A 15,011-nucleotide genomic window follows, 5' to 3' on the forward strand; every position below is an offset into this window, starting at 1 on the left:
TAGTGCTGGGGAGTTGATGGACGGCAGGAGACAGGGGCACATGGGATGGCGTTTCTTCGCCTGGAAGGGCAGAGGAGAAGGGTGCACTGATGGGGATGAAGGGGTGCTGATTTCAGGAGTGCGAGGGCTGCCACCAGCCCAGGCTGCTGCAGCCGTGGCACAGCCCAAGCTGTGCCTCCAGGATCCTCCCCCTCCGCCTTTGCTGAGCTACAATTTCATTTTTCACTTTTCTTCCATCCCCTCTTAACTGGAAGAAGTCCTAAATAAAGTTGCTGTCACTTTTATTTATGGCCGCAGGGGAAGAGACGGACAAAAAGCCTGTGTGCTCCTGACAGCTACAAAGCAGCCGGCTGTTTTTCTTTGCTCGTGTTGGCGAAGCAATCGATCCGGGCACAGGCGAGCACCCTCCTCGGGTGCGTGGGGCTCCCATGTCCCCCTGCCCAGGGGGCTTCAGGAGGATGGATGGAGGGGGCTCCACATCCTGGCTCCTGGCCATGGGGCTGTTGCAGCGCCAGGCTCGTCTGGGAACACCTGTCCTAAAATCCTGGACCCCCAAAAATACAGATGCGTGAACTCGCCTGCCTTAAAAATCCATCACAGGCTTCTTGTCTCCATCTTGATTGGTTCCAGTGAGGTCAACTTTTTTTAATAACTTCTGGACTTCGGCAGGGAAAACTATTTCCTTCAGGAAATAATATAATTAAGGTTGCCTGACACTTCTGATTATAAGCCCCTGTCTTCAGTTGCTTGAAACTACGCCAGCCTTTAACCATTTGGACTGAAACTTCACATGTCTCTGCCTCCGGCTGAATTTTTTTGGAAAATTTTAGCAAAGAGGGTTTTAAGCTGCTCTCAGAACACAGTTTGGGGGAGAAAATGGCATTAGTTTATCCACAGCTTTAAAAAAAAATTTAAAAATTCTTACAGTTGTTGTGCCGAAGAAACTCTAGTATCTTTGTGCTGTGAGACCAGGTCTGATAGTTATGGGGAAGGTTTTCAGCCAGGTGTCAGGGATCTGCTTGTTGCTGACGCCACGAAAATCTACTTTCCCCATGCCAAGTTGCGAGCCTCTGAAAAACGCTGCTGTGTGGGTGTATTATATATAGTGTGTGTGGGGAGGTAGCGGCCGCTCTGCTCCCAGAGCAGGAACTGCGCTGCTTTGAGCATATGTGAATGCAAAACCTACCGCCCCAGCTCTTGTACGGGATGCCTTGCCTTTGGGAAACTCTGGGCCCCTTCTGTTGGTACAAGTAAAACTCATCGATCCCTGATCGACGTAGTCTTGGCTTGTGCTGGGGAGAAACAGTTTTTGCCAAAAATCTATGTTTGGCTTTTTTTCCCCCCCCCCCCCCAAGAAGTGGCTCATTTATCCCTTAGACCTTGCTGTAGCGTGCAGATGCATAATGTGGGACATGCAGCATGCGATGGGTGCTGGACTTCTTTCAGGGTTTTGCAGGGACCCGTTTGAACAGTTACTGCTTTTGCATTGCAACAATTGCGGGTTTCTCCTAACTCAGCTTGTTGCTACAGAAATGGCCAAAACAAGAGTATTTCTGGGGGACAGCCCAGCCAGGCCCTATAAAGCAGGTGTCACCTTGATGAAGTGTCCTGACCGTGGTATTGCTGGGACTTCAAGTCCTGGTGGTGCGGGGTGAGCTCAGGTCTGGTGCAAGCCCTCCTGCAGGGACCTGCCGCAGGACTTGTCCCTGCTCTGTGGCTGGTGATATTTGCTCCCTACATGAGCCTGCCTGAGCTGTGGTCAAGGCTGTCCCCTGTTTTCGGGGCTCTAGCTCTGGCTCAGCGGTGGCTCATGCCCTGAGCCAGGTCCTTCAGCTGGCGACCTGCTTTGGGCATGCTGAGCTCTTCCAAAACCCAATTTGACCTCAAATTGGGGTTCTTAAAAAGCAAATCCATGGTTTGACTTTCATGGGGAAGGCTGGGCTGCTGGACCTGTGGCAGGGCTGGCTTGTCCCATCAGGACAGGGCACAGAGGTGGCAGGGGGTGACAGTTCTTTCCGTATGAGCAGGTTCCAGGGACATTTCTCAGCAAAGGCATTGGGATTTTGCACTTTGTACCTAGCATAACGCACTGTCCCTGCGAGAGCCATGTCCTTACAGCTTGAGCAGAGGATGCTGCAAAAACCCTCCCGAGGGTGCTTGGTGCTATACCCATCTCTCTTGTCATATCCCTGCCAAGCCGGAGCGACAGCCTAGGCGGGTCCCTGGCAGGTAGTGACAAATGAGCCTTGCCGCTTGCTGTAGCCTCGTCTCCTCTGTTCCGCTTCATCTGTGGGTAAAAAAAAAAACAAACCCAAAAAACCCCCAAAAAGTTGCATTGGCAATGCAGAGCAAGGGGAGGCTTGGTGGGGTGGAGCCCTCTCCCCTCCTTGCCAGTCACTTGTCAGCTCCGGGGTGCCTGACAGAGCAGCTTTTGAGTGATGGGGAGTTGCGGGTGTTGGGCTTGGGGCAGCTGGAGTTAAATTTCTCAGTGGCTGACACCTGACAAGCATGATATATTGTGGCACACCATGGCTGCCGGCATGACAAACGGTCCGCTTCACTCCTTTTAAGCTCTGGGAAAACTTTTTAATTATTTCCCAGCGCTTTGCAAATGAGGGTTTCTCCATCAGGCGCCCAGCCGAGTTTGCGGGGGGTTATTTATTTATTTATTTAGGTTTTGTAGGCGTGTGGGGGGTGGATGGGGGTTGTAATTGGGGTTTCTGTAGCATCCTCCCACTGACTTGCCCTGGCTTTGGATGGGGTCCCAGGGAGGGCTCTGGCAAAGCTCGTCGGCTCGGGGTTGGGTGCTAATTAAAGCACGTGGTGTTCCAGTCTTGGAGTCGCTGTCACCCCTGGGACAGCGTCTCCTCAGGAGCGACTCCCAGACTTTCCTCTTGCCAGTGGAGTTTGGCTCCTATTTTTCATTTTTAATAATGCAGAACCATAAGACTTTTTTTCTTTTTTCTTCTCAAAGCATTTAAAAAGGAGGGGGGGAACAACGCAAGCTCAGCCACAAGAGCTAGGTAATGAGCGCGGATCTCGACTGATAATTTGTTTGTCTAACACAAAAAGCGTATTTGCTGCTGTAACTGAAGGCACCGCTGGTTACAGTAATGCCTCAGACTCCATCTCACTAGGCAGCGCGTCAGACGTAGCACAGAAAGTCTCTCTCCTGCTTCCAGTCCTTGGTGTCCGTGCTGCAAAGCCGTACATGCATGCTTTCCTCTTCACACTCCCAGGTTCAGTCGGATTGGCCTCTTCCTGCACGGTTTAACACGTGTGTGAGGCTTTGCAGGATTAGGGCTTAGGCAGCGCAAGACCTCACGGGCAAATGCCTTGGTGCTGGGCTGACATTTTAGTGCTGCTATGCTCTTTTGGCTGGGGAGCGTTGCTGTCTGTCTTTAAAGAAGATCAGAGATGCCGCAAGCTGCAGTATTTTTTTTCCCCCTCTCCCCTTTCATGTCTCTAAATCGAAATAATTAAGCAAATGCGTGCTTTGGGGCTGGACTGTGATGCTCATGTGGGAGGGCTTTTCATCTAAACTAGCCTCATGTTTACACCAGTTACCCCCAGCTGTCAGGGCTGGAAAACAGATGCCCCCCTGCCTCGGTTGTTTTCTAAACCTGAAGCGATGGCGGAGCTCCACCTGGTAACCTGACAGGTTGTCTCTTCTGTTTTGTTGAAGAAAATCCCAGATCTGAGTGGCGAGCGTTGGACAAGCAGCCAGAAGAATCCCCTGGACGTTGATGAGAAATTGGGGACGCCCCAAGGACTCTGGACTGGTGGAGAGGTAAGAGGTGGGCTAAAACACTTGCTCACCCGGTTTGTCCTCAGTTGGTGCGCTCTGGGCCACCTGGCTGTGGTGGGGCTGCAAGCCATGTGTCTTTTGGCTAGAATGGCGTTTAATAAAGTGTGGTGAAAGGCTGCTCCTGACTCTGGTGTGTGAGCAGCCCCAACGCTGCTGCGCAAAGAGGGCAGGTGCTGACAGTGGTTATTTAGGTTGTAGAGGGCCAGGTTTGGATGAAGAGCTTGGAAAATGTCATGGACTGCACATGGGAGGCTTCTCCGTAGAGAGCCCTGCCGCTTGAAATCCCTTAGGGCAGCTCGGGGATCTGTGGTCTACCTTGGGTAGCAGAGGTCCCATGGTGGCTGAACTACCCTGGAGCAGGTAAGTGTCACCCAGCCCCGCTTTGTGGTGGGAGGTGAGGTGCCACCTCTCACAGACAAGCACAACTTCGAGCTTTCAGGTCTGCTGGGTGTTCTTTCTGCTTTCCGGCACTGGGGGCTGCAGCGTCACGGATGTGGTGAAAAGGGCTGCATCCCCTTAGGAGACCACCATCATCACGAGCCGTGGTCAAGGGGTTGCCCCACCTCTGAGGCTTGTTGTGTATGTGCTTTGTATGGGGCTGCGATAAGACAGTGTTGCTTGAGGAGAGGTTTGGGGTCCTCTTCTCCAAGCCTTGGGGACCCTGGCAGAGCAGGAGAGGGGTCTGTGGATGGGGCTGCCCCATTTGGGGACACCGACCCCTGCTGTGGAAGCCAGTGCTTGCTGGTGCTGTGCTTGAGAAATGAAAATGATGAATTAAAATTTAACAAGTCTCTAAATGCCAGGCAAGGACGTCTTAAGTGGGAATTGTCACCATTTGACTAGCGCAGCCTTCCACTTAGCTAAAACTGCATGGCTTTAATTACGTTGATCTTGGAAAAGCAATAGCTTACACTGAAGAGGAGAAACCGTTGGCCAAAATAGCATGAAGTGTCACACCTTTTTCCCTGTGCCGCTCCCCTGCCCTCTCCCCCTGCATCGTGCTTCCCAGTGGTGTGATGCAGCCGCTTTCATCCTGGATCGGCAGAGTCCTGTATCCTCTGAGCCACAGGCAAGGACAGAAATGCTCCCTGTGTGCAAGGCTGAACGGGGGCTCTGGAGTTAAAAGCTCAAGGTTAAGGGACCACGGGGGTGGGCAGCACCTGATGGAGCTACAGTGGGGAGCGGGCTGGGGCCTGGGCGTGCAGAGATGCTCTGCAGCAGTAAAAACCCTGCCTTCGGCATTGCCTGGTGGTGGCATCCATGGAATGGCGTGGGATAAAGACCCCTTCCCTCCCCATCCTCAGTGTGGAGCGGCCCACCCACAGGACTCCTCGCAGCTCTGCAAATAGAGCAGCTTGAGGAGGGTACGTCGCTAATAATACCAATTACTGTTACATGCAGGCTACAAGGTACACTGGCAGTAATGGGATCCGGGGGGGATGAAATGAAAGCGATATAATATGGTGAGATAAATTAGCGTTGTAAAATTAGCCATGGGTCTAGTCAGGGATCTGACAAATGTGTCACAGCTTCAGTACAAGCTCTGAGCGCTGCTGAATTGGATTTAGTGGCCCAGAGCAAAGCAGATGGGAGCAAGGGAAAAAAAGAGTTTATGATGGGTCTCCGTACACACATGCTAACGGTTAACGCTGCTTGTTTCTTCCTCGGCTTTGCTGAATGATACGTCCCCTGGCGCCTGCTCATATGTGGCAGCAGAGGAATAAAAGCCCAGCCCCGTTGATGCGCTGTTGGAATAGCTGGAGTCTGGCAGAGAGATGGGAAGGGGGTTGGAGAAGCAGCAGCAGGCTGGTACTCCTGCAAGCCTTGGTGCCTCAGCTGCCCTGCATCATGGCTGTGGGCTTCCTCACCTAGGTTTACTCCCAAAGGGAGCATCGATGGGGTTTGGGTGGGATGTGTGGCAGGCGTTTGCACATGTTTTAGCCTTGTAGGGAGGGTCGAAAGCTGGTTTCTGCTTCCCATGTTGCAGCCTGACCTGTTTTCCCATTCCTGGCTGGACTGTGGGGCAGAAGGGTGGCTGCAGCCGGGCATCCCGCAGCACGGGGGCTTTGCCTGTACTCCAAGGGTGTGTAGCCAACTCTTTCCAGTCCAGCTACACATGTTATCCTTCCCCCTCTGAGGCAGAGGGTGGAAGCTGGGAGATGCTTTTTGTGCCTCATGGAGGCTGGGAAATGGATGTGGCCGGTTCCAGTGGGATCCGCTTCCTGGTGGCTTATTAGGACAGGCTCCACCGGAGGGACGTGAGCAGTCCTGCCAATGAGCGATGGATGGCCAGCGAGAGCCTCTTACAGATTTGTAAATGCAAGCTAATTGCATGTTTAATGGCTGACGCATTACACAGGATCTAGGGAGGGGCCGGCATGATTTAGGTCTGGTTTGATAAGGCACGTCATGTGGGTCACTTAGTAGTAATAAAAAAGGGGGAGAAAAATTCTGAATATGCTTTGTAGTGCTCTGCGGTGGAGCGCGGGTGGGCAGAGGGCTTGCAAGGGGATCTGTGCAAGGCCTCTCCAAGTCGTGCCACGATGGTGCAAGAGGTATGGTGGGTACATGGCAGACGTGTCTGCAGTAGGGGACCGGCTTGTCACATCCCTGGGGGTGAGATTGCAGAGCACAGGCTGCTGCCCTGTGCAGTTCTGCAGCAGCACCAGGTTGAACAACGAATCCCAAGAGATCGTCTCAGCACTGCCTGGAGCGTCCCGAGAGACTTGAGTGAACTTGTGTGCTGAGCCCACGTGGATGGAGACCTGAGGAGACGAGCTCCAGTTTGTGGGAGGTCAGCCTGGCCACTGCCAGCAGTCCCTGCATCCTCTTGCTGCAAGCAAGGCACAAGGCGTGGTGGTGACACTTTTAGACCATCTCAGACCCCAACCAGCCCCAGGATTAAGTTGTCCTGGCAAGACCAACGGGGTGGTGAACTGCAGTAGCGGAGGGAGCCCCGTCCCTTGACTTTGCTGCCAGAGAAGTAGTGATGTGGGACCGCGGCAGAGAGCAGCAGGACGATAAGCCTGCGGTTGGAGTACTAGTAGCAGCATAAATAGAAATACAACTTCTCGGGTCCTTGTGCAGCAATGATATATCTTGTTTCTATTGACTTTCTTAAACCTCTAAAATACATTGTAGATTGATCTACGAATCTGCAAAAAGCACCTGTTTTTTTTAAAGTCTAAAGCAATTTTCTGCCTGCTCCTTGTGGTTGGCTTTGAACAGACACATGTTCACTTGTCCTATTTGAGGCTGGCGTGCTGCCACGGTGGTAGGAAGTTTAGTAATACTTGAGCTGGATCGATTCAAGCCCATTATCTGTGCTGCCTGGGACTTGGCGGCGAAGGGGAAAAAAATGCGCTCCCCAAACACATCAAAGCCCTGCGATAAGGACACACGGTTGAGCTCTATTTATAGATGGACAGATGTCTTGCCAAAACTTCGCTGCTGTCACTTGGTTATGCAGTTTTTGAGTGTTTAGCAGTGTTTGGGTCTGAAGGAATCTGTTCTACCTTCTGGCTTAGGTGTGTCCCCTCCAGGCACAGCCCCCAGTCGTACTGGTTCTAGGTGGGTTTTGTCCTTCCTCCAAGTAGGGACCTGCTTTTTAGATGGGAAGAATGAAGTGCCTGAGAGGTCTTGTAGGTGCTCGTCGAGTCGGTGACCAAGATAAGGGCTGACCAGTGATCTCTCATCTTGTTCTTGCATCTTCAAAGACCCATACGGGCCTCGGAGGCTTCCAGAGCAGAACTGCCACCAACGCTACATCAGATCAGTGTGGCTGTTCAGCTGAGTGTTCACAGCGTAAGCACGGACACCACCCATCTCCTGGGGTACCTGACCCTCAGCTGTGCCACACTCCCAGCAAAGAGGTTTTTCCTACTCTTCACCCTAAACCTCCCAAGAAGCAACGTGTGGCTACTGCCATGTTGCCTCTCATGCATTTTCCTCCTTCATCAAATGCTATCAAGGACATTTGAATCAGTACCAGCTGCGCAAACTGCATGTTTGGAGTGGTTCCTCAGGCCAAGTTAGCACAGGTCTTGAGGTGTATGTGCACATACGTCTTCAGAGAATGTGTGGTTTTTGAGGGAATGGTGGAAAGGGTGGGATGAAATGGGTTACCAACTCTAGATTCAGTTCCTGGTGTGAAGGAGTGCCTGTGCTCATGTGTTAGAGTTGTTCTTCATTTCCTTCCATACATTACTCTGACACAATAGTCATGAAACTGGGAATGGGAGAAGAGCAAAGGCGTTGTTCTGTCTAGCTTTGAGTGTTGTTGTTAAAGGTGCTGTGCTGGTTTTTCCTCGGTTATGGCCCTAGGAAGCAGTGACCTGATGTGACATTGCAGCCGCAGTTTTTCACAACAGGCTTGCAAAACCATCCAGTTTGGAAGGGACCTCGGAGGTCTCAAGTCCAGCAGAGACTCTGCACTGAGCAGAAGACTGACATGGCTCCTCAGGGCTTTATCCAGCCTGTTCCTGAAAGCCCCTGTGTATGGAAAGAGCATAGAGTGTTTGGGCCACTGTTCCAGTGCTGGTGGGCTCTTGAAGGGGGGGGAAAGTTTCTCCTTGCATCCAGTGGGAATCTTTTGTTTCAGCTACTGCCCGCTGTCACTCATCCTCTTGGTGTGTGTTGCCGCAAACTGCCTGGCTCAGTCTTCTCAGCAACTCCCTGGCCATCTCAGTGGCCCCTGCTCAGTTTGCTCCAGTTCATCGACACGTGTGTTGTCTTGGGGCTCCCAAAACTAGAAGCAATGTCTTGATGTGGTCTGAGTGCTGTGTGAGCTGCTGGCTGTGCTGCTGCTCCCGCAGCCCAGGGTGCTGTGTGGGGCTCGCTGCCTGCCAGGACCCATACTGGCACGGGGTGGTTGTCCCTGTGCCCAAACCCGGTACCACACCATTGCAATGGGCTGGAGATTTCACAGTAGTGCTTTTTTTTTTTTTCAGGCTTCGGTGAACTGTGGCTACAGGAGGGAAGGAGTTGTCCATGGGCAGGTCTGGGGACCGAGACCTGACTTTTTTGAATTTTTTTTTTTTCTTTTTTTAACACATCCTCTTGAATCAGGTGCAGGATAGTTGCATGATGGCTCCTGGTTGCATGCCATTCCCAAGCCTGGGAGAAAGGAGACTTCTCCTCCCCGGGGTGTTCGTAATGTGTTCATCTGCACGGCTCCTGCAGAGCGCTCCGAGCATCCCTTGCTCTCTGCTTGGTTTTAGTCTGTCTCCAGGGTGCTGCTTAGCTTTGCTCATATATTCCTCTGACGAGTGGGCAAGACAGGAAGCAAATACCTTTGTTACAAAACCACATATGGGCTTTCAACGGGTGATGACACTTCCCCAAGCTATCTGTCTAGTGAATGCACTTTCCCCTGCTTGTTTATATTCACAGGAGTGTTACTTAGCTGCTCAGGTGGGCCATAGATGGCAAGAAAGATGTCGGTGTCAGGAGAAGGCTTTAATGCAAGGCTTTCTGCTGTTTTTTGTGATGTGTGGTGGATGAGACCCCAACATGCTGAGGACCATGGCCGTGGGAGAGGGACTGTCTGCTGGGTCTGGCACGGGAGCCATGGCTCGGGAGAGAAGCAGCAATAGTGCTGGAGGTGGCTTTTTACAGCTGGCCCCGGGATGCTGAGCTGCAGCGTGACTGAGATGATCATTCAGTAGATGAGGGCTGTGAGGGAGGCAAGCAGTGTTTTCCAATTAAAAGAAATAACCATCAGCAAGAGGGACTGTACTCCCTCTGAAACCATTTTAGATGGTGTCACGGCTGCTGCAGCTCTCGTGGCTCCTGGAGGACCACGGTGGTGGATGCCCAACGCTCTGCGCAGTAGACCTGGGGCTCACGGGGACACCGACATGGGGTGTGTTTGCCTGGGGTGCGAGCTGCCCCACTGAGTCCTGGCTCTGAGCTATGGGGAAGCATTGTCCGCCCGGAGGTGGGCGTATGGCTGTGTAAAGCGACGACCCGCTGCATCAGATGAAGGGGGAAAAAGTGCAGACCTGCCTCCTCGTGGTCCTCCTTAATGCCCAAGGGGAGCGGGCGCTGGTGGGGATCCACTGGAGGAGTGTTCAGCTGCGATGGAGATGGGCAGGTTCCCACATCTGGCTGGGAAGAGGAGCGAGGGGCTCAGCTGCACATACCTGGATCCCTTCCATGGCCACGGTGCTCCCAGAGTCATGTTTGCTCAGCACCAGCGAGGCTGTTCATAGGGGAGGGAGACTGCAGCGCTGATGGCACCCCTTAGCAATGTCTATTGTATTATTTTTCCTTTTAGGATGACTCTTTAAGCTCTGGGTAGCTCTAGGAAGCCTCCACTGAGGCCCCATGTCTCCAGGGCAATTTACAGCACACACCAGCCCCTCAGCATTCATTACAGCCCCTAACGAGGACGGCTCAGTGCTGCCCTTCAGTAAGATCACATATTACCGGCTCTTTTTTCTTCCTCTTGCCCTAAATTGTTGCACTTTACATCAAAAAGGAGGGGCATGCACGTGGGGGCCAGCACAATTTATGGATCAGAGATTTATATGCTGCTGCGACGCTGTATTTTTTCCCCACAGTGACACTTTATTGCCACAAATTACCAAACAGACAAGGTTACACGAGTGACAGCAGGCAGAGCTGTAAAGGACAGGAACAAACGGCAGCTGGAAAAGTATCTAGAGGAGAGGGGTAGGTTGGGCACCAGGCAGAAATAAAACAAGGCGGGAGGCGGGACGAGTGTCAGAAGTCAGCTTGCCTTGCAGCAGGATGTGTGCGTGAAGCCTGGGAGTCGGTGTGCCGTCTCCAGTGCACGGGCATGCCGTGGAGTTGGGAGAGCAGCCAGTGGTCTGAGTTTGGATGCTGCAAATCCTTGAATTGTGGGTTTGGTTTTTTTTCTTCTCCCTACAAAGTTGCTAGGTGCTTCTGCAGGCTGCTTTTTGCTGGGGCGATTGCGGGTTTTTAGTTGCTGAAGTTTTTTCCCTGTATGCTGGTTGGTGTCAGCAGGGAGAAGCATCCTTAAAAAGTGAGGCTTCATCTTCCTTCCAAGCACCCTTCATCCCTAGCATGTTCAGCCCACGGTAGGGGTGCTTGGAGGTGGTGGTGTCCCTGTGCTTGCCTCCGCACCAGCAATTAGTAAAACCCTGAAGTGACCTGTACCATACAGAGCGGACAGATCCAGCTCCCCAGAGGTGGGAAGCAGCAGACTCTCATCTTGGGCTGGCTAAGGTCTTGTCATCTCAACCATGGCACCAGCGGTGCTGGAGTCAGGGCCACCCTGGGCAAATCCTGGGAGCACTGGGACTCCCGCAAGAAAGTTATTTGCAGTCTTGCTTTCTTGCCTTTGTTTTCAGCGCTCTGCCTAAGTGCTGCAGGGATGGTTGGGTCATCTCCTGGCTTCATTTGGACATCAGGTTTGGATATGGAGGCTGAAGGCTTGTGGCATCAATTTTTCTGCCTCCTTGGTAGAGGGAGGGAGGTGCTGGTGGGGTGGACAGCATTCAGAGGGTTGATAAGAGGTGTTCTGCCTTGCAGATGGTTGCTGTATTTCCTTGCTTTTATGGTTGCAGGGGGAGGAAGTGTCCCAGGCTTGCCCTTTGGGGGTACGGGTTGTACAGTTATGTCCATCTATATTAATACATTCAATATACATGATGGTGCGTGGGGGACAAGCACTGGTCCTTGGGCGGAGGGGCGTCCGCTTTGCTGCCGAGCATCTGTGGCAGCCCTGCTGCAACATGCTTCGGCTTTGGTTGAGCGACTCCGTCTGCGCCCACTCACCCAAGTTAGATCAGCTTAACTTCAAACGAATGTAAAAACTAAAAGACTCGAGATCGGCGGAGGTATTAAGGCTGTCTTTGAGCTGGGGATGCTACTCAAAGCTGCCAGAGAGCTGTCACTCTATTGTTCTTGCAACAGAACGCTACTGGAGGAGCTGAGAGCCGCAGAGGCTCTGGAGCCACAGCCAAAATTGCATTTAACTAGCAGAAATGTAGTGAGCCCCATGGCTGTAGCACACCAGCCCGAGGGAGAGCCAGCACCGCCATGTGCTGCCCTCCTTGGCAGCAAGATGGAGGGGGTTCAGGTCGCCCTTGCACCACGATGGACCATTGAACAACACAATTTGACTTGTCTATTGCCATGCTTGTAAAAGATAATTTCCCTTGAATCCCAATGTCATAAGCCAGGTATTTAATCTTGCTTGAAGGGAGCATGTCTAACGCACGCAGGGCATCACAAACAATAGTAAGCAATCAATAGGCTAAATCCTGAGGTCTCTTACCCAGACTTTGCTGGAGTAAAGGTTGACAAAGTGCTGAGTAGTTACTTGAGACTTCAGCCCTGTGCTGAGGGCAGGAGAAGAGACTGACTGATTTATTGATGATGCATTTCACTATGAATCTACTCTGTCTGTTAGTCACAAGTGCTCATTTGAGCATAAATCCTGGGCTGCTGTGAACAGATAGCTTCTCCTACAGCAGAGTTGGACAAAAAGATTTCAGATGAATGGCTTATTTGGTGAAAAATAGTTTTGGATCAACGGGAATAGCTTGTGTTTCTGTGTTGTGCTTGGCAAATAGCCTCAGCAGAAGAAAGTGAAAGCCCACTTGTGAAAAAGATCAAGCGCTGGGTTTTGACACGAAGTTTAGATCTCCTTTCAAACTGATTTTAGGTTTTCTTCCCAAATCAAAAAGCCAGATGAGTTTCAGAAGATCCCTCTGAAACCTTTTTTCCTCGCCCTCTGTGCCTGGCTTCTGCAGCAAAGCAGCGAAACGTGGCATTTAAACCTGGCGCTGACTCTCAGCGAATCCGTACCTCATTTATTTTTAGTTCACCCAGCAGTGTGAAGGCTCAGGCGCTGGCGGGCATTCGTTTGGTGCTGCTAAGCTGGGGGCTGGGACATGTCAGGCTGCGGAGGGGCAGCTCTCGCACCCCTGGGTTTGCTCCCACACCAGGGGACTGGGCTTATCCTACCCTGATGGACCCGTGGAAGGCTTGGGGAGGGCATCACAGCCAACAACAGCTCATCCCCCATGCAGCATTAGGTAAAACATTAGCTGTTTCTGCAGCAAAAGAGTGTGCAAACCCTTTGGAGGTGTCCAGTGGAGTAGCCTTCATCCCAAAGCCTCAGCGGCTGGGACATGGCTTGCTTGCCTCCCTGTTGTTGAATAATGATCATTTTTTTGATCCCTTAAACTGAGTAGTTTCTTATTAACTTGTGAATAGAACCATGCTACTCTATCACCTCCAAGGCTGGGGTTTTTTCCCTGTCGTGTTGATTCCTCTTTGTTTTGAGCATGTCTGATGCTTGCTACCTCTGCCACAGCTCCTGGAGCCTGTGCTTGCTGTTGCAGCGCGTGGATACGCCCGCGGTAGGTGCCGTAGGAAACCGCTCAGACAGATTTGTGCGTGTGTATATGCCTCTTTAAGTAGTTCCCATTAATTAATGGACACTGGAGTCTGTTGTCTGTAACGAGCGCTCACTGGCAGGTGATAAATTGCGTGTATGACAAGATGGCAGTGAAAGCTGGGTGAGCCGCAGCTGTCGGCGCTGGGTTTGGGAGCGAGGGGTGAATGTCAGTCAATATCTGGATGGGAAGAGGTGGGGTGAAGAGCCTAGCAGCCGAATGCAAGATCGCCAAGGTATCCTGTCTGCTCACACTGGGGGAGCCCTCGCTGTGGGCTCCAGCAAATGGGCAGTGAGCCTCTGCTGGACCCCACAATTGCCTAGCAAACCCCAGCCCCCCTGCTGCTTTTTGGTGTGGAGGGAGGAGGAGGAAAGGGCTTGTGCCATGGTGGCCACCCCTGCTCCACAGGGATGCTGTATGGAGCTCAGATGGATGCACTCGGAGCAACCCCTCCCAAGCCAGGCTGGGTTTTTGCTGCCTCCTGCATCCCAAAGAAGGGACTGTGTGCCAGGGCCTGGGGTCTGCGCTCCGGCAGTGCCACGGCTTCCAGCAAACCCTGCTTGGCAGCTGAGTCCCTTGCAGCGGTGCCAGCACCGGACGTCCCTGGCATGCCTTGCCCGCTGGCACCATGGTGCGAACAGTGGCATGAGGCTTGGCTGGGCACCTCCATGAGAGACCAGTGTTTTTGGTGGCCTCACTGGGCAGCATTCGTGAAAGTAACTGGGTCTATACCACCAGCAACTGGGTCTCAAACCACCAGCAAGTGGTGGTTGAGGTGCTGTGTTGCAGCGTGATACAAGGCTGGACCTCGCGGCTGTGCTGGAGCACAGGGCTGGGTGTGATGGATGCGAGTTGCTGGTGTTCACAGCCTCTTCAGTTGTAGATCTGTGCTAAGCCCTAAGTCTGTGAGCCCCACGCAGCAGAGCCCCATCCCAGGGAAGCAGTGCTGGCACCAGAATCTGCAGCTTCCATGGGAGCAGCCCTGGACTGAGACTGATTCTTGCTGCATCCTTCCGGAGCACAGCATGCAAGCTGCGCACTGTAGATCCATCTCCATTTTGGCTGGCACTCTGAAGCTGAGGTTCGATCACCCGTTGTGCTCATTAGGACTCCAGCAGTCAGAGCAGGGATCCTGCTGGGAAGGACAGCATGGGTGCTGGGCACCCTGTGGGATCCCCTCTGCCCTGGGACCTGTCACTCTTGCCCCGATGCAGGGGGAGCAGTCTGCATTTACTGGGGAACTGAATTATCTGCTTCCCTGAGTGGGGAAAATAATAATAATAAAAAAAGTGCCTTCCACTAGGTCATGAGCCATTACCTCGAGGGGCCCTTCATCAGCTGATGAATTCTACTTAATAAAATAAATACTGAGAGAAAATGTAATTGGATTTCATTTATTACCCAGTTCCGCCTAGCAGCCCCAGATTATACAAAAGCAATTAGAGAAAGCTCTCCATTAATAGCTATCTTCAAGCCACCCAATGGGCTCATTCCATCAAACCTCTGGCTCGTGTAATTTCCTTTCTTGGAGCTCGCTCCTGGCTGCGGGAGGATGTGGGGTGTGCAGCGCCATTGCCAGTGGCCTGTAAACAAAAGCAGCCCTGTCTCTAACGCTTGCACAGGCGTCGTCTTCCCAAGCGCGTGGCTCTGCCAAAGGGTCTCCCGGTTTGAGGCAAGAAGCCAGAGCACCTGGGCAGTTTGTCTGCAGACTAGGGCTTGGTTGTGCCTTGCCTGGGCTGGGAGCATCCTTCCTCTGCTTGGCATTGCCACACGGTGAATCTGTCTGTGCTGCTTGGCAGTGGGTCTGCAAA

At 52.5% G+C, this 15,011-nt stretch overlaps 1 protein-coding gene across 2 annotated transcripts in view; it reads left to right on the forward strand.

The window, feature by feature from the left end:
* The window catches only part of CNTFR (ciliary neurotrophic factor receptor), a 210,336-nt gene that overhangs the window by 50,723 nt on the left and 144,602 nt on the right, over nt 1–15,011 (forward strand). Inside the window, exon 2 of one of the 2 annotated variants that reach the window (XM_059834223.1) lies at nt 3,686–3,790. In XM_059834223.1, coding sequence (XP_059690206.1) covers nt 3,686–3,790 — 105 coding nt within the window. The remainder of the gene's footprint in view (nt 1–3,685; nt 3,791–15,011) is intronic. The other variant, XM_059834224.1, reaches the window with a different exon arrangement.

This window comes from Gavia stellata, chromosome Z (genome assembly GCF_030936135.1).
Source record: "Gavia stellata isolate bGavSte3 chromosome Z, bGavSte3.hap2, whole genome shotgun sequence".
In the NCBI taxonomy this organism is placed as follows: domain Eukaryota; kingdom Metazoa; phylum Chordata; class Aves; order Gaviiformes; family Gaviidae; genus Gavia; species Gavia stellata.